Below are 23,401 nucleotides of genomic sequence, written 5' to 3'. Positions count from 1 at the left end.
TTACAAAGGGTACCAGTGAAGACTTTGACAACCAGCACTCCCCAATAACATCTTATAGATTTCCAATAAATATTTTATCAACAGAAACTCCATTAGAAAGGGACATATGATTCTGCCCCCCAAGTACACCTAAATCAATTGGTATAGACCAGTGATGGTGAACTTTTTAGAGGCCGAGTGAACAAACTGTTACCCAAAACCCACTTATTTATTGCAAAGTGCCATGTCCCTCTGGCTTTCTAGTAGCAAACTCTGGCAAACTGTGCTGGGGAGACGGCACATGTGCCCACAGAGAGGGCTCTGAGTGCCACTTCTGGCACGCATGCCATAGGTTTGCCATCACTGGTATAGACAATCATGTACTGTAGTTATGACAATCTAGCTCCCTGAAATTTATTACCCCCTTTTTGTCTGCCACACATACAACAAGACTGATCTAGGTGCACCGTAATCTACAGAACTGATACGGTGGCACAAAATACCTGGTTTATTCATCTAGTAATGTAACTGGACTAGCCCCTTTTGCTGCTACTTGTTATTGTCTTTGCTCAATCAAAAAACACAGAAAACTGACATGAATCAAGTCCTACCCACATCTTTTGGCACTGGTGAGGAGGCATAAGCTGGTGGTTGTGACAGTGGAACGTAGGCGGAGAATACTCCATCTGTTTACCACTCCTTTACATCCTCCCCTTATGGGCTTCCCTCTCACATGCTTCACACATGTCAATGACTATTGCAAGGTGTTCTCAGCACCTAATTCTCACTTATAAGCTCCCTTCACCAAAAGGTTTTCAGGCTGAAGTATTATTTTGGAAAGAGTACTTACTTTTCTCCAAAAGCTTTTCTCCAGAACTCTGCTGCATCTGCCTTTGTGATTCGGAAGGTGTCCCCCTGGAATAGTCCGCTTGGGAAAATGCCTTTCAGTTCTGCTAGCATATGGCTGAAGATCAGGGACAGTTTTGTAAGGTTGCGCCTGCAAGATTGCAAAAACAGATCTGCTGTGAAATGTGGAACAAGCAGCCTGAGGGAGCGAGAAAAGCAGGAAGTCACATTTTGGATCACTTTTCCAAACAGCAATACATCAGTTGCCATGCACTCTTAAACCACAGCATTCTGAAGGCTTGGTTTCATCTGACAAGTCTCTTGTGAACAAACTGCTAGATATGTTATGGAAAGGTCTAAAACTAATTCAAATTTATGTAGGACTACAAGGCCCAAGACTCTGTGCAATGTTTTCTTATTTGGTTATCTTTCACATACACTTCAGCCGCCCCAAATAATCCCAGACTCAGGGGAGGTTTGCATATCATTTGTAAAATAGCCATAATTTATCAGGGAATTATAGTGTGTTATTTTTCAGTGATTTGGCTAAGTACAAGAGAAAGTTCAAGGTTTCACAGAAGGAAAAATGGAACACTCCCTGTTCCATTCCCCAAATTGAAAAATGGTACAAGAAAAAGACATGAGCATCTATGGTGAGAAGGGCAAAGGCCTGTCCAAATTGTAAACAGGGAGGTGAATGGACTGACAGGACAGAATGCATGTGGCCCACAAAAAGTCTTGCCTTCAAGCTCTCAGGAGCCATTTGCCTTCCAAGCCAAGCCTAGTATTTTGCCAGGTGATTCCCTTTTCAAAGAAAGGTCAGTATATTTCTATATCCCTGTCTTGTCACCTGAATGCACAAAGCCGCCCACGAACAGCAACAGTTGCTGCCTACTACATATGCAGTTTCGCTTTCACAGGACTCCTCCAACCAGAAAGGACACTTTTCAACAGCACAGACAATATTTCTGAACAAGAAAAGCAAGAGTTCAGGCTCCAGAGGGGACAGTTATTACAGAGGTGAGATAACAACCAAGAGACCAGAGTCTCACTTCCCATCAATATGCTCAGCAACTGCTCTAAGAAGCCAGCTCCTGTCCTGTCTTGTCACTGCTCTTCAATGCTCACAACCTGCCTAATCTTTAGTGCCAGACTACAACTCACATCTAATCACACCAAACAGGGGCATTTTGTCTTTTTTTTACCCTAACATCTTAAACTTTTTTCCCTATCTTTCTCAGTACTAAGAAGTGAGAAGAGGTCAATTAAGTAGCTGTTCAGTGTGGTTATCAATTCATGTTACAAGGCTGCTAGGAATGTACTGGCTTGGTTTACGCTCACATTTGGAAAGAAGGGAGAAGAGAGAAAGAATTCTCCAACTTATATGGCCAGATTCCCAAAATATCCTCTCTCACGCCTACACACTTGCTATTCAACTTGCACGCCTTTCTCTGATGAAACCACAAATGGGATTCATAGCACAGAATACAAGGGTTTATGAAACCATTTAACACTCATTCAACACTGTGGGGTTTGCCTGTGCAATGCTCAGGGACCTCGTTTTGTTTCATTATAATAAAATAAAAAAGCTCGTGCTCACTTTTTAAGGGCTAAACATAAGAAAACCTGTGGTGCTCTAGGCCTCTGCTTCTTGAAAGAGTTCACACACTACAACTGTTGTAGCGCTACCCAACTGGTTTAACTGAGCTGCGCAGAAAACCTGGGGAGCACACCCAATTCCAAACTTCACCACAATGTACAGATAATGTTGTTTATTGCCAGGGGCCAGGTTATGCTCATTTGGTGAAATGAGGCCGTGGCCTGAGGTAGCAGAGTGCCACCGGCAGCAAACTGTGCCACCTACCTTCTAGGAGTTGCCAAGCCAGAGCAGCCTTGTTTTCCACAATTGGCAAGGTTTTAAATGCCAGCAATGGAAGGAGGACTCCTCAGAACCAGGTGTGTTTGCTTGGCTAGCTATATGGAAAAGATCGAGACAGAAGGCATGGGGGGCATTGGTGGGAGATGGTGAAGAGAGGAGGTAAGGCAAAGATGGTGGTACCAGCATTCCTTCTATCTCGGGCACTAGACCACTCTTTGTTCTTGATTTCACCACAACAGGGAGCGTTTGTCAAGTTCAAACAGTGAAGCAACCTTAGAAACGCAGCGTGTGTTCAACACATTAGCAGCGTTTGGACGTGCTGCAGAAAATCAACAAAGCGATGGTTGTTTTCTCAACAAAATCAGTACTTAATATACAACATCTGTCTGTAATTTTGGCTCCTACATTTTACAAATATTAAGAATACTTAGATCCCCCCATTTTGCCTTAAAGACACCCAAAATGGCTAGCTCAACATAAAAATCCAACAGTAAGTGCATAAAAGCAAATGTTTAAGCAAATATCTGGGGAGATGTTCTTACAACAATGAGAAACCAGGCTTTGAAAAACTCGAATAAGACATTTCTGTATCTTTGGTGTAAAATCAGACCAAGTTATTTTACTCACTACCAGTTTCTTTGGTGCCTGAATAGACTGTTACTTGATATGAGATATGGCCTGACATCTTGCCTCAATGGACTTTGCTGATGGAAAATGGGGTTTTTTTTTCCTTCCAGGAAACTGAAGCACTTATAAGTGAACAACATGGTTAGTCAAGCTTACGTTTAAACAGTTGCTTTCAGATGCTTTAGCAGCATAATTTTAAACATTGTTTGCAAGTATAAACAAGGGCATAACATTATAACGTATGCTAGCCTGGAGGAAAACTGAAACACTGAATGACAATTTTATAAGCCTGTGGCTCACAGGCAAGGCAGGAACACATTAAACCATTCACGCCTGGAAATCCAGAACACACCTGGCAATGAACATGGATGAGGACTGTTACTCAACTGAGAATGCAGTCTGTTTGAACACAAATACAACCACAGTGCACTTGTACAAGGCAAGTTTAGTGTAAAGGCAAACACTGTTTACTTTCTTTCTAGTTATCAGGTTGATAAATGGGTTGGAGACTGGCCATACCAGTCTACTTAAAAGCAGCCACATCACAGTTGTCTTGTCAAGAGGAGATCAAAACAGCTATCAGCAAAACAACAGCATGCCGACAAGAACCTGGACTTGCTGGGAGCATCTAGTCAATCACCATTTGATCTTGCAATTTGTGACAGATCAAGCACAACGCAGCAAGCACCAGCAAAAGCAGAGGGTTCTCAAACTGAATTTCTGCTTTTCTAAGAGATTAATACCCAAACTCCAGGTATAAAGTCTTTGCCTGCCTTACCTTTCAACTGTCTCCATAAGCCTAGCTATTGCTTCTTCCATATTCAGCACTTCAATAACTTCTGCAAGACATCTTTCTTTTGCTTTCTGAGTCACGCAATGAGCACAGCCCATACCCACCCATTTGACTCCCTATTATGTGTCTTATTCATTGCTCATTGCCAACCTCAGATCTATCTCACACATGGAGTGACTCCAACAGCATTTTGTTAGACCTTTGGGCAAGGCTTCAACATTTATAGCCTGCTCATCACTGAAAAAAAGGGCTGGCATCAGAAATATTTAGTATTCCGTGCTTTTAATTATCAATTTAAGTTTTAAAGGGCATATGCCACTTTTTACTGCATTGTTTTCACTAACGTAATTTATGTGCCTTCAAGGTGGCTGCTGACTACAAACGTAATGTCACTGATAAACAATATTGTTTCAGGGTCTGGAAATGACATTACAATGATTGTAAACCTTGTACAGTGGTCCCTTGATATCTGCTGGGGTTTGGTTCCAGGACCCCTAGGGATACACCAAATCCATGGATGCTCAAGTCCCACTATCTACAATGGCATAAGAAAATGGTGTCCCTTACATAAAATGGCAAAATCAAGGTTTGCTTTTTGGAATTTAGATTTTTTTTGAAATATTTTCAAGTTGTGGGTGGTTGAATCCATGCATAAGGAATCCGTGGATATGGAGGGCCAACTATAATGCCATTTCACTACTCCTAAACAATTTGTACTTATCTAAAAGGTGGGTTCACTGTAAAGGGTAGGCAAAGTAAGGCCGGTGGACCCCATTTTGGTGGCCCCTGAAGCAGTTACTAGTGAATATTTCTCTGCCACCCATAGTGTGCCAGGTGCTTTGTGACTTCATCCGTAGCTCCAACATAGTACTTCTTTATCACATTTTGGAGCAATAATGAATAAAGGTCTCTGTCTTGAAATCTTGTCTAAGTTAGACATATGCCAAATATTCCCCTGTCCAACCCAAAGCAATGCTTTGGAAACTGGAAAGAATGGTTGTCCTTCGCTTCCTAGTCTCATTTGCTGATATTCCTTCACTACTTGCTTTGGTTTCTGTGCCATTTTCTCCCTTCGAATTATGAGATCTCCTTTGGGAATTAATCACATGAGCATTCCCAGTCAATCGGGGTTCTCGCTATGAAGCATGTAGCCAATCAGTTTGGGCTATGTGATGGCATCACTGACAACTGTTTAAGAATCGAGAGGCCAATACTCTCTGAATTCACACTCTTTCCAGCCACTGATAAAATCACTCATCAAGCATAGCATTGAACTCTCTGATACATTATCATTCATGAGTACCAGTTTTCCCCCTTTAGTTCTAGTGCAATGATTCCCAAATTATGGTCCTCCAGGTATTTTGGACTTCAGCTCCCAGCAGCCCTAGCCAGCTTGGGCCAGCAGTTGGGAATTCTGGGAGCTGAAGTCCAAAACATCTACACCAATGGTTCTCAACCTGTGGATCATGAGTCCTTTGGTCTTAGGAATAATTTAATGGTTGGGGTCATCACAGCATGAGGAACTGTATTTAAGTGTATTAGGAAGGTTGAGAACCACTGATCTAGATGATCAAAGTTTGGGAACCGCTATTCTAGCATGAAGTGAGTGGTAGCGCAGTGGTTAAATGCTTGTACTGCAGCCACTCACTCACAAACCACACGGTTGTGGAGTCAACCCCAGCCAGGGACTCGGGGTCAACTCAGCCTTGCATCCTTGCAAAGGTCACTAAAATGAGTCCCCAGCTTGTTGGGGGCAATTGGCTTACACATTGTAAAGCGCTTAGGGCTTCAGTGCACTGATAAGCAATATAGAAATGTACTTGCTATTGCTATTGAGTTTGTTAAATATTTTTTAAAAAGGGAAGCAGGCAAGGGATGCTCAGGTTGAGTGCTTTCCACTGTAGTTTTATAGTGTCCATTTTCACAAAATGCAAGTCTCCTGAAGACAGAGAAATTTGATCAGATCAGATAAGCCCCACGAGGTCCATTTATAAAGACACTGAACTGATACTGTCTACAGCTCTAGCGCACTCCTTTGTGCTGTGGCTGTACTACTTCCTTCCCCTCTTCATTACTCTTTTGGCTTTGTTCGCCTTGCAGGAAGTCAACAGGTCAACCAAGAACTCCTCGTCCGACTGAAATCCTCCACTGCAGCCTCGAAATGGGCCCCCACTTCCCTTAGTTCAGCTTTCTGTTGCTGTTCCCCTCTGACCTGTAGCAGGCTGTTCCTTTCCGGTTTCCTGTTTGCCGGATAAAAAAACATTCTTCCACTGCAAGAGTCTGTCTTGCAGAACTCAGTCACATTTTAACCCCTGGTGTTTTTCTTTGCGCCAGTCAAGTTTGCCTTTGGTCCCACCAAATTGGACAATTCCACGCACTCGGATGGTACCTTCAGCGCTTTGCAAAAATGCTCTTCCGGGTGGAAAAGAACGTTCCTAGAAAAAAAATTATCTCACTCTCACAGCCAACACCCTGTGTTGGTATTGTTGATATTGAGTAGAGAGTGTGTTCTTGATGTAGTTGATATTGCTGTGGTCAGCAAAAGGATGGCTCTGCTAGCTAGAAAGCATCAAACTAAAAGCAAAAAACAGACCTTGAATCTGAGCCTCTACATTAAGAGAAAGGCTGGATATAAGCAAATAAAATAAAAAAGAATAATAATTTATCACAGGACACAATATTCAAAGAGACAGCAGAAATCAGTGGTTTGAGCGTTGGACTTACAACTCTGGTTTGAATCCCTGGCCATTGGGTGACTTTGGGCAAGCTGCATTCTCTCAACCTAAAAGGAAGGCTAAGGCAAACCCTGCTATGAACAAATGTTGCCAAGAAAGCTTTGTGACAGTTTTGCCTTAGGGTCACTGTAAGTTGGAAATGACTTGAAGGTACACGACAATAATAACAAAAAAGCATTAGAAGTGAAGTCGAAGGCTTTCATGGCCAGCATCCATAGGCGTTTGTGGGTTTTTCAGGCTATGTGGCCATGGTCTAGAAGAGTTTGTTTCTGACATTTTGCCGGCATCTTCAGAGAAATTCCTAGAAGCTCAGCTCTTTCTGACATTTTCTTTAATGAAAGATGACCCATGGACATAAGAAGGTTCAGAAGTACAGGAACTCTAGGAAATTTCCCCATGGTCAGCAAATGGCCAAATGTGAATGTCCTGCATATTTATCTACATATTTATCTCCCCTTCAGTGCAGAAGTTTGCAAAAGAAACTAAGGGCTTTTTGCTTTTGTTGCAACGTTGGTAAAGCTCCCAAATTAATTCTTCTCGGTACAGAATATTTGAAGCAAGCAGCATATATACTCCAAAGCAATGCATCATCCAAATAATTAGTCCCAAATAAAGTTCTTTACTTGCTACAATCCTCCTTAATGCAATCTTATGAAGCTTATTCGATTTGTGGTGGTCAGAATCTAAGCGTGAAGAGAGGAGTCAATAAACTTTACACATTTAAGAATCATTCCAACAGGAAGCTCATTTTACATATAGCAATATTCACACTAACATTAGAATTAACCACATAAATATTGCTCCGGTCTTAGCCCTAAAATAATGCCAGTGCAACATTGTATAATTAAAGAAAACCGAGCCAAAATCAAAATGTTGATATAATAAAGAGCCACCTGTGACAGACCGATCTCATATTTATAAAGCCTGAAGGAAAAAGGTCACAGTACAGTAGACATCCATTTACTTTGCCCAAACGGAAGGAAGAAATCCCCCCAAAATGTCTAATTGTCTATAAATACTCATTTAACGAATGAGGATTTAAAGGCACAAGAGACTTGTGGAAATACAAATATCCTCTTTAAAAAACATAATAACCCCGCTTCCTTATTTACATTCTGCGAGGAAGCCTGAAATTCTACCTGGGGACAGCTTGTATAAACACGTTTGTCTCTTCCAGCGCTGTTTATTCAAAACGTCCAACATCAAGATGGATGAGGAGAAACTAGAATGTTACTTCTACGGAAAGGTAGTGCGTGTTGTCACTACCACTCCGTTATAAATGTTAAACACACACATCGCTTCTCTCAAGTAATCCAGATGTTTTGGCTCAGGGTCAAGTTTTTTGCAGTTCATACAGCTGATGAAGGAGGACACAAAAACTTTACACATCCAAGCTAACTTTTATTTTCCCAAATCAGGAAAACAGAACACCTTTTTTTAAACACTGAGTTTGTGAGGCCCAGGATTTCTCAATGACCTTCCCAAGTCTACTAGGATCAGTACAGGAGGAGAGTTGTATCCCATGGCCATCCCTACTTTACGGTCCCCATACACACACGCAACAATTGATAGGAGATGGTATGGAGTGACTACTTTGGTAGGAGACAGATTAAAGTTAACAAGGAATTGTAATCTAATAAAATGTGTGTGCGCGGTAGAATCCAGTTTTCACACAGTTTAGGAGCAGTGGATTAAAAAGACCTCAAATGGTAAAACGCATCTCGGCTTCTACTGCACAATATCGTAATCTTGAATTTTACATCTAAACAAAGATGTTTATCTCCCATTGCTACTATAATCTATCATCGACCCAGTGGAAAGGAGGTGGGCGGCAGAGCTCCAATCATTTCTCAAACTCTGAGGTGCCAGAATAGTATTTCAGTGCCAACACCAAGATCTCAGTGCAGATTTGGCAGGGCCACTACTTCTAACTATCAACATCTAATATATACAGGGGGGAAATTATAGTTGGCTCTCCACATTTGCAGCTTTGACTTTTGCGGATTTGATTATATGCGGTTTTGATTAATATCTTCTCTCTAGGAATCTCTAGGTCCTTTAGCTCAAATCTGACAGAAGTTGACCATAGAGTTGGGCTGGAGAACCTAACACTTCCCTAGGCATTTGTAGGTCCTTCAGCAGGATTCTATGATCCAACATCTGGCAAAGTTGCACTGGAGATTTCTAGAGAGGTGTTCCCTCAAGTCAAAAGAATTGTGTTTTTTTGTGGTTTTTCCACATTCACGAGAGTCCTTCATCCCTAACCCCAGCGAATGTGGACAATGTAGTACAGTCATATTTGTGCAGATCTAAGTACCCAAGGCAAGGCAGATTGACTTGTCCAATTTCCATCTTTCAACTCTGTGTTCTTCCCAGCATGGCAACTCCTGGCTGAGTCTAAACAAGGGCATGCATGAAAAGCAAAGATCACACTCTTAAGCACTTTAAAAATGAGTGGTGCACAATTAATGCTATATATTAATGAACTTTCTGAGTACTATGAACAAAAAAAGTGTGCACCTCAAGATAAGGCGTGCTATTACTGCATCCTTTTGGGGTGCAGTAAACAGTGCCAGCATGTGATATTATCTCAGAGTATCATGTGTTTGTCTACTGCAATAACAAGTCAAGATAAGCTGGAACAGTAAACATGCTCCCAAATTTTAGGCCAAGGAAGCTAGCCAAGCCAGAAAAATTAGATTATATGGATATTAGACAAAAGAACATTTGATTCACTGCATTCTTCTCCCCAAGTGTTCACTAAAGGAACATAACTCGCTTGACTGCAGAGGTCAATATGCCACTTCACTGAAGGAAAGATACAGGATTTTCTCCCAAATCTCCTAACTTATAAAAGGAGGAAATTTCAACCTATTTCATACTTCCATTAATACTTATACACAGAGGGAGGCTTAGTGTCTGAGATGAAGAGAGACAGGCCACAAGGAAAACGTTACATCAGTGCTCTAACAAATATTCAGTCTCCGTCTTGGGATGAATGTAATGTTCTTTAACTCATCTGTAAGGTCTTGCATGGCTTAGATCAAACATACCTTAGAGACCATCTTCTCCCAGCATAATCTCTTATCTTTCATTCTATTCTGAGACGTGGAGATGGTGGTGTTTCAATAACTCACCCTGAACAGAATGGGTTAGGTTAGCCTCTAAAAGTATTATCTGTATTCTCACAAAAGAACCTCATATGCTACCTGAAGGCCATATGTTTTCCACCTCTGATTTAATAATACATCATATTCTACTGAGGCAGATATATGGCTGAACAGCATTCCTGTAATAGCAGAATATTGCATGCGAGCAACAACTGTCCTGCTGATATCAGTTTGACTCTTGACTCTTGCAAATAAGTGCTGAATAGACATACTTAAACAGCCCATGTTGACATTTATAAGCTTCTTGCAGCTTCGCAGGCTACTTCACAGAGTAATCAGTTTTCAAAAATAGATACACAGCGGAACTACTTTCGACTAAACTTTCAACACAGGAAGTGAATGAAATTCCACTCCGCTCATACTGACAGCAGCGTAAGTCACCTTTTCCAAAGACGGACAGAGCAAATGATACACAGAACCATTGTTTCTCACTTCTTAGAATTACCTAGAATAGATAGTCACATAATATTTGAGAGATATCCCATTATAGTGTCCACAATACGCAAGGCTGTAGCATCTGCTAGTGTTACACTGATTTTGTGGACTAGCTCAGCAAGGCACCAATATGAAACAAGAACCCAACCCAACAATGACACACAGTAAAACCACTATCAAAAGTAAATGTTGAGCTTGAACGGAGATTGCCTTCTGTCATGTTTACCTAAGAGTCTACAAGGAAGACCATTCACCAGCCATTTCCCCTTGGTACTTTAAACTTTGAATCCTTGATTGCTTGGTTCTGGTAGTTAATGGTTTGGTTACAATTACTATACAGATATACCTCAGTTTATGGAGTAGGTATGTTCCTGGGCATTACTTCAATAGAAAATTTAGTACCAGAAGCAGAAATAAAATGGAAAGAAGAGGGATAAAATTCATCCATCCCAAAAAAGAAGAGCCTGACACTAGCTCTCTGGGGAATATCTGGTATGTTTTAAAGATTTAAAAGGAAAGGGGGACCTCTAGCATTTGTAACAGAAACTAGTATCCCATCTTTGCTTAAACATTACAGGGCAAACAAAACTAAAGCACATTTCCTTCAAGAAAATGACTCTCTTTAAGGCAGCAAACAGTTCACGTTCGTATGTAGCAACCTAGCATTCAAAAGCTCTCTTTTTTTAATGGCCAGCTTTTGAATTTTCTCTTAAGATACTCTAATTGAAATGCAGAAGTAGGCTCCACAAGTTTTCTACATTCTGAAGTGCAAGTTTAATGTGAAGGAAGCAACAGGGAACTCTTTCACACCATGCTTTGATAAGCTGCCTTCACAATGAGGTCTAGTCTTTTCCTGGCCCAGCTCCCCACTTTGAAATTACACAAAATTATCAGTTTAGAATTTTGTTTCTGTATCTCAGGAGTACTATTGCTTCGTAAGCAGTTTAAAAACAATAACAAAAATAATAATAATTAAAATACTAACCCTCTATGCAATATCTGCTTCCTTCCTAGGTCTGGCTATATGCATTTCAGAGGCTGTGCACATTTCATACCCAGAAAGATACTTAATATCTTGCAGCTTTTCCTGTATGGATTTGTTCCTCTGTGCCCTCGAGCCAATGACTAATAAGAAAACTTGCTGAGACAGCAGTCCCAGGGCTCTCGCTGTGAGAAGAGACAACAAATGTTCCAGGCTGAACACCTTAAGTGCCAAACACTCCAGCAACCTTTCCACATAGTCCAGGTCATCTTCATTTCCACAAGCAGGGAGAAATGCTTGATTTAAGACTTCCACGACAGCACATCCTTATGGAAGGATGTTAAAGTGCTTAACATATCACACTTGATTTCCCTTTTGTCACAGTCAGATTCCAGTGTCAAGGGCTACCCTTCTTCTGTCACTCTGGGAGAATGAGATTTATTAAAATGCAGAACTCATCTTTTCAATTTGGTAATGTGCAAGGAGGCTCACAACTATGACGGCTGCTGCCGAGGTTAGTGGATTGAACTGTCTTTCAGAACTGCTGGTGGGGGCTGTTAATTCATGAGACACATTAGCTACTTCTTATATACTGTACTGCAGTGGTTCCCAACATCTGGCCCTTCATACATTTGGACTTCAGGTTCCAGCATCCCTGGCCAACTTGGCCAAGAGTCAGATATCATGGGAGTTGATGTCCAAATAATCTGGAGGACCAAAGGTTGGGAACCACTGCTCTAGTCAATCCTAACCATGTTCCTATTAAGCATCTTCTTAAATCTTATCTCCGCCAATCTTATCAGTGTCTCAGTCCTTGGGTTAGTAAGGAAGTCTGAGTGCCAAGGATATGGGGAAACACTCAATGCACAGGTGGCTAACGCTCACAAGTATAAATAATTTGATCTCACACAGCCATCACAAACATCCCACTCCACCCCAATCCCCCTCCTGTGCTGTTCAAAGAGGCAAATGGTACTGAACCCAAAGCCACATCTCTCAGAGTGCAAGATGCCTGTAGTGCAGACAGGCTGCAGCTTCATAACAACGTGGACTTGAAACAGAAGAAATGGGAGCAGCTTCAGATGACAACCTCAAAGGCCTCTGAGCAAAACTGACATGTGGGGCAGCTGCGGTACCACAACTTCAATATGAGCCAACTGTCAGTTTCATCACATCAAGATACAGAAACTGCTGGGGAGTCCAGAAACAAGACCAATCCCTTGATTTTGTAGCACATCGGAGAGCAGCACCCAAATTTATCCTCAAGAGGGGACTGCTTTCTGAACACTGAACATTACACAGTAAATGCTCATGGCACCCACATCCAAAAAAAACAAAGCAAACCAGTATTCATTCATTAAACAATACTGAACACACAGAATTAACCAGCAAATGCACATGGCAAAATTTGTATATATTTTTGGACAAACAAAATAAAATGCTGACCTGGTCAGAATACTTTAGCATGCATAATTCTATCTCGATTCTCCTGCTGTTCAGACACTGTCTGCAGATTCAACTGTTAGTGCTAAATAACTATCCATCAGATTTACAGAAGTGCTGGCTTACCATGCTCTCATGTATTCAATGGCTCTAGTCTGGCTGAGACTAATAATAATAACAGTCAGAGGAACACTATTAAGTAACTAGGAGTATATAAGAACCCAAGAACCATTGCAACAATGAACTTTGCAGGAGTGATTCTCACTTCCCTTGAATATTTTAAGATGCTACAATCAAATTCCAATACAGAACTCAATTACCTGGGCTGAGAATTTTCCTCATACATTCTCTCTTTTCCTTCTTTAAAGAGGCTGATGGTCTGTTTTGTCTTTTTCATCAGATTTTCCATGAACACCCTGAAATATTCATTCTCTCCCAGAGTCTCCATCTTCCCTTCATAGCGTGACAAGATCGTCCGCAGATGCTGGTAAGTGTCAGGAAGCAGGTCTAGAATATAGGGGGGACTGTTTTTCAGGGCCAGCTTGGGGTTCTGACACAAGCGCACAACCTAGAAAAAGAATAAGAGAATTTCATAAGAACTGAATAGAAGCCTCTAACCGAAGTATAGATTAACAATCAAGATTTCAAAACAGTCCACTGAATTCCAAGAAACGCATTATCAGAACTAGCAACTGGAACCCACAAGATAATTCACAAAGTCTACAGCTACAGAAAGTTACATTCAGAACATTTAATATGTTAACCCTGAAACAGGAAATATTTTTCTAAGCAGCCAAATTGCTGTAATGCAAATTTCCCTAACATCAAAGCCACCGAACCACATCTGACAATGCTATCATTCAGCTAAGTTCTGTCGCCTGTTTTCATTTCTGAAATAGTGACAAAAATGGAAAAAAGGAAGGAACCACATGTTGTCTTGCTCATTTGGACTTGCTCAAGCTGATGAGTGCGCAAATTATTGTACCATATTCTGCCAAGGTTCCCTGGCTGATCCAGTTACTTATATTGATAATGAATATAAGGAGCAGAGGTAGAAGCTACTACAGATGCCAGATACTGTCAGGCTTGTCAAATTCACCTGTTAAGTGCAGATACCACTCCAGATCCATGGTCTTGTGGGAAATAACAGATCAATTATTCATATGAAGTCAACTCTAGAAGAGTGACTTGTGCTTTCTTCAGACACATTCAAAACACAGCAATATTGAAAAGTGCATGTTAGAATCTGTGCAGCAATAGCAGTAACATGTACATTTCTATACCACTTAATGATAAACTCAGCACTCTCTAAGCAGTTTACAATCTGTAAACCAATTGCACCCAACAAACAAGCTGAGGACTCATTTTACCGACCTACACAAGTATGGAAGACTGAGTCAGCCAACCTTGGAGTCCCGGGATCGAATTCACAACCTTGTGGCTGCCGAACTGGCATTTTAACCACTGTGCCACGTCTTGGTGTATAAAACTACACCAAATACTCTCCCAAATTCTTCATCTCCCATGACTAAAGGATTTACTATGTACTGGAATACCTCCTCGGAGGACTTTGTCTGGAACATAGTAATTTAAGGAATCTATCCAATGCCACCGGTAGTGGCTCCCAGAATAATAAATTACTTCAGCTGGAAATTACTGGTTGTTCAACAGAAACAGCAGTTAACTACACTGAACCAGCATAATATATATTTATCAATGATTTTAATTCATTCTAACTATAACCATGGCCAAATTATAACATCTGTATTTAACAACTGATGCTCAGTTGAGGAAAACCTCTCTATCCCTTTGCCATTCACCTCCTTATGCTGTAGCTCATAATTCCCATCCCTCTTGGAGCTTCCAGAAGCAGAGGTCAGCCACTATTTCTCTTCCCTGCATGCGCTGCTGGGTATAATCTGATACTGAACACTAATCAGTGATTAATTTAATCTGCAATCTCCATCTTCAGACTGAGTCTACCTGCAGCTCTCACAGTCACACAATCTGACCTAAATCTGAGACTTCTCTTCTCTGATTACCAAATTTATGATAAAGCATTGAACCCAATTATGTGGAGTCAGAAAAGACCAGCAAGAGACCTTTGCAACATTTGGAGGTCTACTCATCAGTAGTATACTGTCAGAGAACATTTGAGTGTATAGTTCACTCCAAAGCAATTGTCAATTAAACTCCAGCACAAGGATACATGTTTCCCTCAGGCATCAGACATCAAAAACCTATAATCTGTAGGTTTCTAAAGTGTACTACAACATACACCACATTCCCACTTTGCAGATAAAGCCAATGCTGAGGGATGATAGGAACTGCAGGCCAACATAATCTGGACAGTTGTAAATTGCCCACTCCTACCTTTAACTCTAATTTTAACCAGTCAGTTTATGGGACAAGCCAACTTCATAAACTATGGTTTGATGGCGGATTATGTATATCAATCCAAATCAAGATCAACCAGTTTATCTGGATTCAATAAGGTTATCTCAAAAAAGAAGTAAAAGCTTCCAAACTCTTCATTGTAGATTAATTTTGAATTTTGTAATTGATTGTTTTAATTTGTTGGTGGTGGAGGGTTGGGAGTTAAATTATTTTGATCATGTTATGTTTTGTATTTCATTTCCTCTTACTGTAACCCACCTCGATCCGTAGGGAGAGGCAAGATAAAAATATTATTATTATTATTATTATTATTATTATTATTATTATTATTATTTCCAGACTGGGTCAGAGTGGCTGACTTGATCCTCTAGTGAAGAAACAAAAATATTCATCTTTTATTTAGTTCTTTTCGTGTGCACTTGCAGAACACCGGCAGTGCCAAAAATAATGTTCACAGCTCTGAGAAATCAGCAGTGTACCAGAAAATTAGCACACACTGCACTCATTCTCCCTCTTTGGCTCCTTAACAGACTACTGATAAAGGACAATGACTTCAAAAGAGAGCACAGACTTCGCATCAAGTGTGGACGTATTTACTGTATGAATCATGTCACATCTTCCATCCTGATTATTGATGTTGTTTAGAATGGCTTCAACTTTTTTCATCCCCAAATGTTCTATGCAGAGCTTTAATTAAAGCTTGATAACAAGTTGGCAGGATGATCCTGACACCCCTATGTTTACAATGGGAACAATTTGGAAAAAACAGAATAAAACCTTCTTAAATTTTTTATTAGCTTGAAACGTACTGATTGTTTTATACATACACAAAGGCAACCTACATTTTAAGTTCCTACTGAATAGGTTATGGAAACTGAAAAGAAAAGAGGAAATAGTAAAACTGACTTCATGTCAGATGTACAAAGCAGAAAACAGTCAAGATGAAAATGTGTCGCCTGGTTCTTCCTTCATTTTTACATGACCATAAAGAAGTTAATGGTTCATAAGAAGCAATTAGCAAAATAACTACAGGAATTCATGTATGAACCATAATGTAAGGCCAGTGGCCTACTTTTAACATATAGCAGAAAAAATGCAAGAACTTTTCGCAACTCTCAAGGCAGAAGAAAGGCAGGACAAAATACTGTAAATGAATAGATAACTTATCTGGTATGGCACAGATTTGTGTAATCAAATACATTAAATGATCTGAAATGGTGAACCTTCTTGACTAGGCTTTTTCATCTCTCACACCCAACTTACCTACAGCTTTCTCTGCCCAATTCCATTCATATAATGTGAGCTATTACTATCGATAGTCAGAAGGCAATGGCAAATGTCCTCTGAACAAATCTTGCCAAGAAAACCCTGTGATAAGGACCACGATAAGTTGCAAACAACTTGAAGGCACACAACAACAAAACATAATAAACTGGCTAGTATCCTAATAGCTAAAAATGTCTATCTTCCTCAATTACTAGCCAGCTCCTGTTTTTTACATATTATCTATATGACAGGGGACAAAGTAACTCAGAATTTTATCTTCAAAAAGAGAAAACATTACGTTTTTCCAGAATATGCATGTTAGCTCGTGATGTGTATTTGCGTTACCTGGATGTAAACTAAAAAGATATTTCAAATGCCAGCGTAAAAGCTTGTCACACAACCATATTGTGCAAGTGCAGAGATCAGTTCTATAGTGCAGCTTGTTAAATGATGTCTCTACATTTTCCATCTCATTCAGTTTCAAAACCTCCCAGGAACATCAAGTTCCTCAAATGCAGTGTTAACTTCTGCTTAGCTCTACTGCAATTCGTATGTCAACACCTAATTATCAAATGCATTATGTAGTTAAAATATATCACCTCCAGTCAAAAATAATGAAAAATGTATTGTCGCTGTGCATGTTATGCCATTAAAAGCCTGTGCTTTAATTGCTACGCGAAACAAGAGTAAACGGCTGGCATGAAGAAGCCAAGGAAAACAGTTCCCCTTCCATGATCTTACAAAAATATGTAGGGTGTTTACAGACCAAATTAAGATAATGATTTAAAAAAAAATACTCCAACCCTGCAGAGATAAAGTGCAACAAGTCTCTATCAACACAGAACTTCAAATGTGAGAAGTGCCATACCACAAGCAGCCTGACCCATGTCAGTACTATGTCAGTACTACAGATGAGAAGAACCAACACCAAAAAGCCTCTAATGCACTGACCCAAATGCAAAGACCACCATTTTCAAGTTTGGTGCTTCTAAAAGCTCTGCACTGTAATCTCCACCGTTCTTGACCAATGACAATGTTGACAATGTGGTGCAAAACACAAATGGGAAATGTGACCATCCTTCTCATATATTGCTGCTCAATAAAGTGGCTTCAGGTCAGATTCCAGCCTCTGTCGTGATTTTTCATGAGGAATCTTGGGAACAGTAGTTCTGGAAGGAGATCAATGATTTCTAAACAAACTGCACTTAATCTCACAGAACTACACTTCCCAGGCTTTCCTTGAAGCCACAACAGCTGAACTGGATGAAAACCAGACTTAAGTTTATTTATGGCACAAACATCGGCTCCACGTCTCTGTTCCCCTTTTGAAGTTTACTTCTTAAGAGCTGGGGATCCCAGAGCCCACAAAAATGTGTTTCTTTAGCACATGAAACGTTTAAATGTGCCCATTGTGCTTGTGGATATAACCCTGAAACTTGCCAGCAATATGCCATATTTGGGGTTAACAACAACATCTCTTGGTCATCTCAGCTTGATGGAAAAAAACTCAGCTCGCGAAAGGAATTGTCTGTCTGCCAGTCACACTTCCCATTTTTATTAAGCAATGCAAAGCAGCTGTGGCGACAATCATGCTCACTGTTAAAGAAACTAGTCTAGGTCAGCAAAGATGGCCGTGCATGAAAATACCATCAGAAAATGTTATTTACACATGCATGAATGCAAATGGGTCTGCATCCAATATTTGTGCACATCCATGCTGTGCAGCTACATACAACAGCTACCACTTTTATTCCTTTTCTCCAATAGAGATTATGGGAGCTGTAGTCCAGAACATCTGGAGGAAGAAGGTTCCTCAGCCCCAAGGTAAGGAGTCAATCAACTGACATCCACAGAAGTTCAGCATCTAAAGTGTTCAGTGCTTAAGTGCAAGAGCAATTTGTTCAGTCTTCACCCAGTACACTTGTAGGGTCACCGCATAGAACGAGCTTCCAAATACATTTATTTTGCACTGATATTCCTACCTCTCACCAATACAAATTATCAAGAAATATATAAAGTCGACCCTCTGTTTTCGCAGAGGATCTGTATTCAAGCTCCATTGGCTTGAATATAGGCATGCAACTGTGGGAGTCCATGCGCCTCAGGCACACACCCCATTATTTCCCAATGTGTTCATCCCTCACACATAAGTGAGGGATGCGGTTTCCAAAACCACGAGAACGGAGTGAGGACTGTATTGCTAAATTCAGCTACAGCAGTGGTCCTCAGGCTTTACATCATTCAAATTAGGACAATTTTATTCAAGAGTAAATTCAATACTTAATAAGGCATATGTGTAAATTTTACATATAAAAACGGTTTTGGAAGCAGAGGAGGGCCACCTCACCATTTGAGAACCACTGATCTATAGCCCAATAGCACAGATGTTTGCTTTTCCCAGTGACTTGTCCAGTCAAATAGGAGGTGAAACCAATGTTTGCTATAGTCTAAGAATATTTGAAAGAATGTCGTATCATTTCCACAAGGAAGGGCCTTGGTGAATCAGACCAACAACCTCTCCAGACCAGCATGCTGTTTGCTGCAGCAGTCTTTAAGAAACACAGCCATGGGGGCAATAGCTCTCCTTTACTATTATTTTATAGCAACTGGTATTGAGATGACTACTACTGGTGACTGTGGCAAGAGCATGTAGCCACTATGATAATTAGTAGACACTGAAAGGCTTACCCTGCTTGAATTTGTCTCATCTTCGTCATTTAAACACCTATTAAAAATTTCAAGCACTGCACAGTCCCAGCTGACACAACCACACCTAATAAACAAAGCGATGCAAAAGGAGACAAGGAGAAAGGAAGCAAATTCAGGAAGTGGGAGCATGGTGTGGAGTATATGTGTGGTGTGTGCGTTTGTGTGAAGCTCCCTGCAGCTGTTCCTTCCTTGGCCGAGGGATAGGGGCCTGGCCGTAGTGTCCCATACAAGGATTCTCAACCTGAAAGGCAGAGACTGGAATCTCCCAGTGGTCTTTGGTCCCCTGGCCCCTAGCAGAGGTCACAGTGGGCCTAATTTTAAAGTCATCTATGTTGGTGGCCATGACCTCCACACCCTACAGCAGTGTGTTCCATCAGTTAGCTATGTACTTGGTGACAAAATGCTTCTTTTTGTTTGTCTTAAATCTTGCATCAGTTTTACCGGTTGATCCCATGCTCAAGTACTGAGAGGAAGAAGAAGAAAACATCCACGTTCTCCACACTATATACAGTGGACCCTCCAGATTTGCTGGGGTTAGAGGTGAATGCGGAAAAAAAGCAATATTCTTTTTACCGAAGAGAACACATCTCTAGGAATCTACAGGTCCTCCAGCGCAACTGGTCAACATCTGCCAGATGTTGGATGATAGAATCATGCTGGAGGACCTACAAATGCCTAGAGAAGTGTTTTCTCTAGGAACTTCTAGGTTCTCCACCACAACTCTATAATCAGTTATTGGCAGATGTTGATGCTGGAGGACCTAGAGATTCCTAAAGAGAACATATTATTCAAAACTGCAAATAATCAAATCTGCAAAGGTCAAATCTGCAAATACGGAGGTTCAGCTATATTCTTGTATTCCCCCCTTTACTCACTAGATACTCTAGTCTCTCTGGCTTTTCTTTGCGAACGAAGATTCAGGAAGGACTCATTCCACGCTTTCTCCAAGTGTGTTGATGACTAAAAAAGCCGATCCGAGATAAAGATACTGTACTCTAGTAGCTGAGTGACATTGATATCTGATTGTCTAAGTCTTGGGCAACTTACTAACATGTAAGCAAGCGCTGTTTCCTGACCCATTAAAACGAAAGCAACGTCACTTTTATCACCCATCTCAATTTGCTTAAGCTGGTATACAACATTCATCCTTTTCAAAAATGATTAAATATTTAATCTTACTTTAATCGCTATTCTCTTTCTATCAGCATAGACGTCAATTTATCATCATCTAGCTACTTTAGAATACTAATTCTGACAGGAGTGATTACCTGACAACCAATAAACTGACTTATTATCCGAGGAAACTCAAGAAATCAGGCATTTGCCTAAATCCTATAAAACCTAAAGAATCTCTCTTTTAAAAGCCACCAGCTTCATTTAATCAAATTCATTTCATTGCACATTTGCAAAGCAGGATTATGCAAGTTTCAAGCGTGCAAAGCTGCCACTTGTGTTCCTTGCTGCGCTCAACCATGGTATCACTCCAAACATCTTCCAGCGAGTTTAAGCTTCACAGCGCCCTTATTATGCTGCTCCTTGTCACCTTCTGTGAACCCAACTCCGAACAGTCTTCTCCAAAAGTTTCTCACCATTTAACTTTGTTCCACGGCTAATAAGGCCAGCAATTAAAGTTACAATACAGTGAACTCTGTGCTATTGATGCAAATCTCTTGATCGGGGAATTTAACAAAGGTATGAACTATAGAAATGGAGAACCAGGCTGTGAGCTACCTTCACCAAGTCAATCACCTTGAAACTAAATAAGCTAACCTCCTCTCTTTGCTTCCCAGTCTTCCATACTTACATTCCTCCACAGCCCAGGTTGAGGAAAGGCCTGGTGCGGAGAGACATTCACGCTCATTTTTTTGTCCGAAGGAAATGCAGATTGCCGAGCTGATGCATATCGGGTTTGTTGTTCCCATTAACTTTTGGGTTTGCGAATCTCTTCCAAGTCATTTTAAGTCTTGTCTTATTCACACATACCATCGTTTCAGGTTAAAACGAAGCTGCCTCCCTTCCTTTAACAATGCAGAGCAATCTGAATCGATTCAGAAGTGTATTCACACCGCCAACATTGTGGATCTTTCAGTAAAACTCAGGAAAAGACCCAGTATCGGATATCCCAGGTTAAGTGGTTTTTTTGTAGTGCCCCCTCCCCAAGTGCACTGAGTGCATTCAGGATGGGTGTGAACACCAAGGATTCAATCCAGATTTGTCCCAGATTATTTCTGTAGTGTGAATGAGGCCCTATCAAACCTCTCACACCAGGCCCTTCCCCAACCTATTTTCCCATTTTAATATACAATGCTAAGCGCACCTTCCCAATAGCTTCCACCACCCAACCTCTATTTTTTTCCTCTAAGGCTTATACAGTTATAGGCAAGACATTCCCCATCTGATATCTATCCCAGTCCACCCCACTTCAGTTTTCCAGTCTATACAAAAGAGGAATGGAAGACTTGAGTTTTGAAGGGGGAGAGGCTGTGTGACAAAAGCTAACTGTATGTGTGTTAAGATGAGTTTATGGTGTATTAAAAGAAAGCCAGCAAACTAGTGTTTGTGAACTGGCAAATAAAGAGTGAAATAACAACCATATGATAAGCTGTATTTAGTAGAATTGCAATTGTTAAACTCAGCCAAACCTAGTGCTTAAACACGATACTCAATGTTAGAGCTAAGAGCCTAGAACATAAGTGGAAACTGCATACGCCTCCAGATGATGTTGGACCACAAGTCTCAGTGGCCCTAGGAAACACAAGCAATGCTTAAGAATACTGGGAGTCACAGTCCAATACCATCTCAGAAACCATGAGTCTTGAACCTTTGGCATAAAAACCTTATGCAGGAGGTTGAGAAAGCAGATCCAGTGCGGACTCTGCTGGCGGCAATATTCAGTATGTGAGGATCTGAGATTGTGGTGTAGTGGTTTGAGTGGTAGACAAGACCAGGGTTTCAACACCAGGGTTTGACCCTGGAAAGCCACTGGGTGATCTTGGCCAAGTCACACTCTCTCAGCCTCAGAGAAAGGCAAAGGCAAACCCCCTCTGGACAAATCTTGCCGAGAAAACCCCATGACAGCTTCACCTTAGGGTTACCGTAACCACTCCAAGGCACAACAACAACATATTCCCCAATGCCAGTATGTATCCCTCTTCTGGCACCTGAATTGGGGGGAAAAGAAGCCATTTAAATATTTGCACTGTCTGCATTGTACAGCTTCATTTCCCCTCTTAAAACTCTCAGCTTAGTAATGTCATTTGAGCATTCCAGTAGTCTAATGCATTTATAAGGAAGCAATCTAAAATTATAGTCATTTTCATTAAAAAAAAAGGTCAACAGAAAATAATCACTACTTTCCACCTGTAATTCTAACAGTAAACCCAGTGTATACTACACACATCAGTTTATTCGCCACTAATGCAAACACTAGAAAGCCAAGCGCTCTGCTCTTTGCTATCAGAACTGCTCCTACATACATCAATTCATGCAAATATCTCCCTTTCAAAGGACAGCAATAAGATCCATTATAGAAGCTTCTACCCTCACAATGAATATTAAGTAATTCTAGTTCAAACCTTCTTGTTCATTGCACTTGTTAACAGCCCCAACTGAATTGTGAGACCATTCAACATTTGATTCAAGGCTACTAGAGTCGGAAAAAGCATTACAACATTGGCAATGCCATCTATTTATGGAATGTTTAATGTATGTTAGGCATTGCAAAGCTACCTAAGCAAGCTCAATTCAAGGCCCAATTCTTCCATGGGGAAAGAAGGGGACAACTCTGTGATGAACCCCGCCTTGCCTGGAGAGTAATCCCCATCACCAAACCCAAAGGGTAAGTGGGGATGATGGAAAGATCAACCATTTTGCTGGCCATCACAGCCCTGCCCCACTCAACAACCCACACCACAACCCCACTCTCCACAATGACTCCCAACTGTATTCCATTAGGATGACCCCCCCCCAACCTCTCCCTGAAATGAAACCCCACCCCAGGATAGCCCAAAGCATCACCCCAAAATGGCCTACTCAACCTCTCCTCAAAATGACATTTCCACCCTGTGTCTTCTCCCCCCACGAATGAAGCGCGACGCCCTCCACCTCTGGAAGAGCCCTTCATACAGGATGGCCCCCCAT

The 23,401-nt window shown here is 40.9% G+C and overlaps 1 protein-coding gene across 2 annotated transcripts in view; it reads right to left on the bottom strand.

The window, feature by feature from the left end:
* Window positions 1-13,615, bottom strand: part of CBL (Cbl proto-oncogene) — a 34,452-nt gene extending 20,837 nt beyond the window's left edge. The window contains exons 1-2 of one of the 2 annotated variants that reach the window (XM_042474924.1): window positions 13,210-13,615; window positions 830-976 (exon numbers count right to left, since the gene is read on the bottom strand). In XM_042474924.1, coding sequence (XP_042330858.1) covers window positions 830-976; window positions 13,210-13,337 — 275 coding nt within the window. In that variant the 5' untranslated portion in view covers window positions 13,338-13,615. The remainder of the gene's footprint in view (window positions 1-829; window positions 977-13,209) is intronic. The other variant, XM_042474923.1, reaches the window with a different exon arrangement.
* Between the last annotated feature and the right edge of the window lie 9,786 nt (window positions 13,616-23,401).

The sequence above is a fragment of the Sceloporus undulatus genome, chromosome 6 (genome assembly GCF_019175285.1).
Source record: "Sceloporus undulatus isolate JIND9_A2432 ecotype Alabama chromosome 6, SceUnd_v1.1, whole genome shotgun sequence".
NCBI lineage: Eukaryota > Metazoa > Chordata > Lepidosauria > Squamata > Phrynosomatidae > Sceloporus > Sceloporus undulatus.
This window is presented reverse-complemented; position numbering and strand designations above follow the sequence as displayed.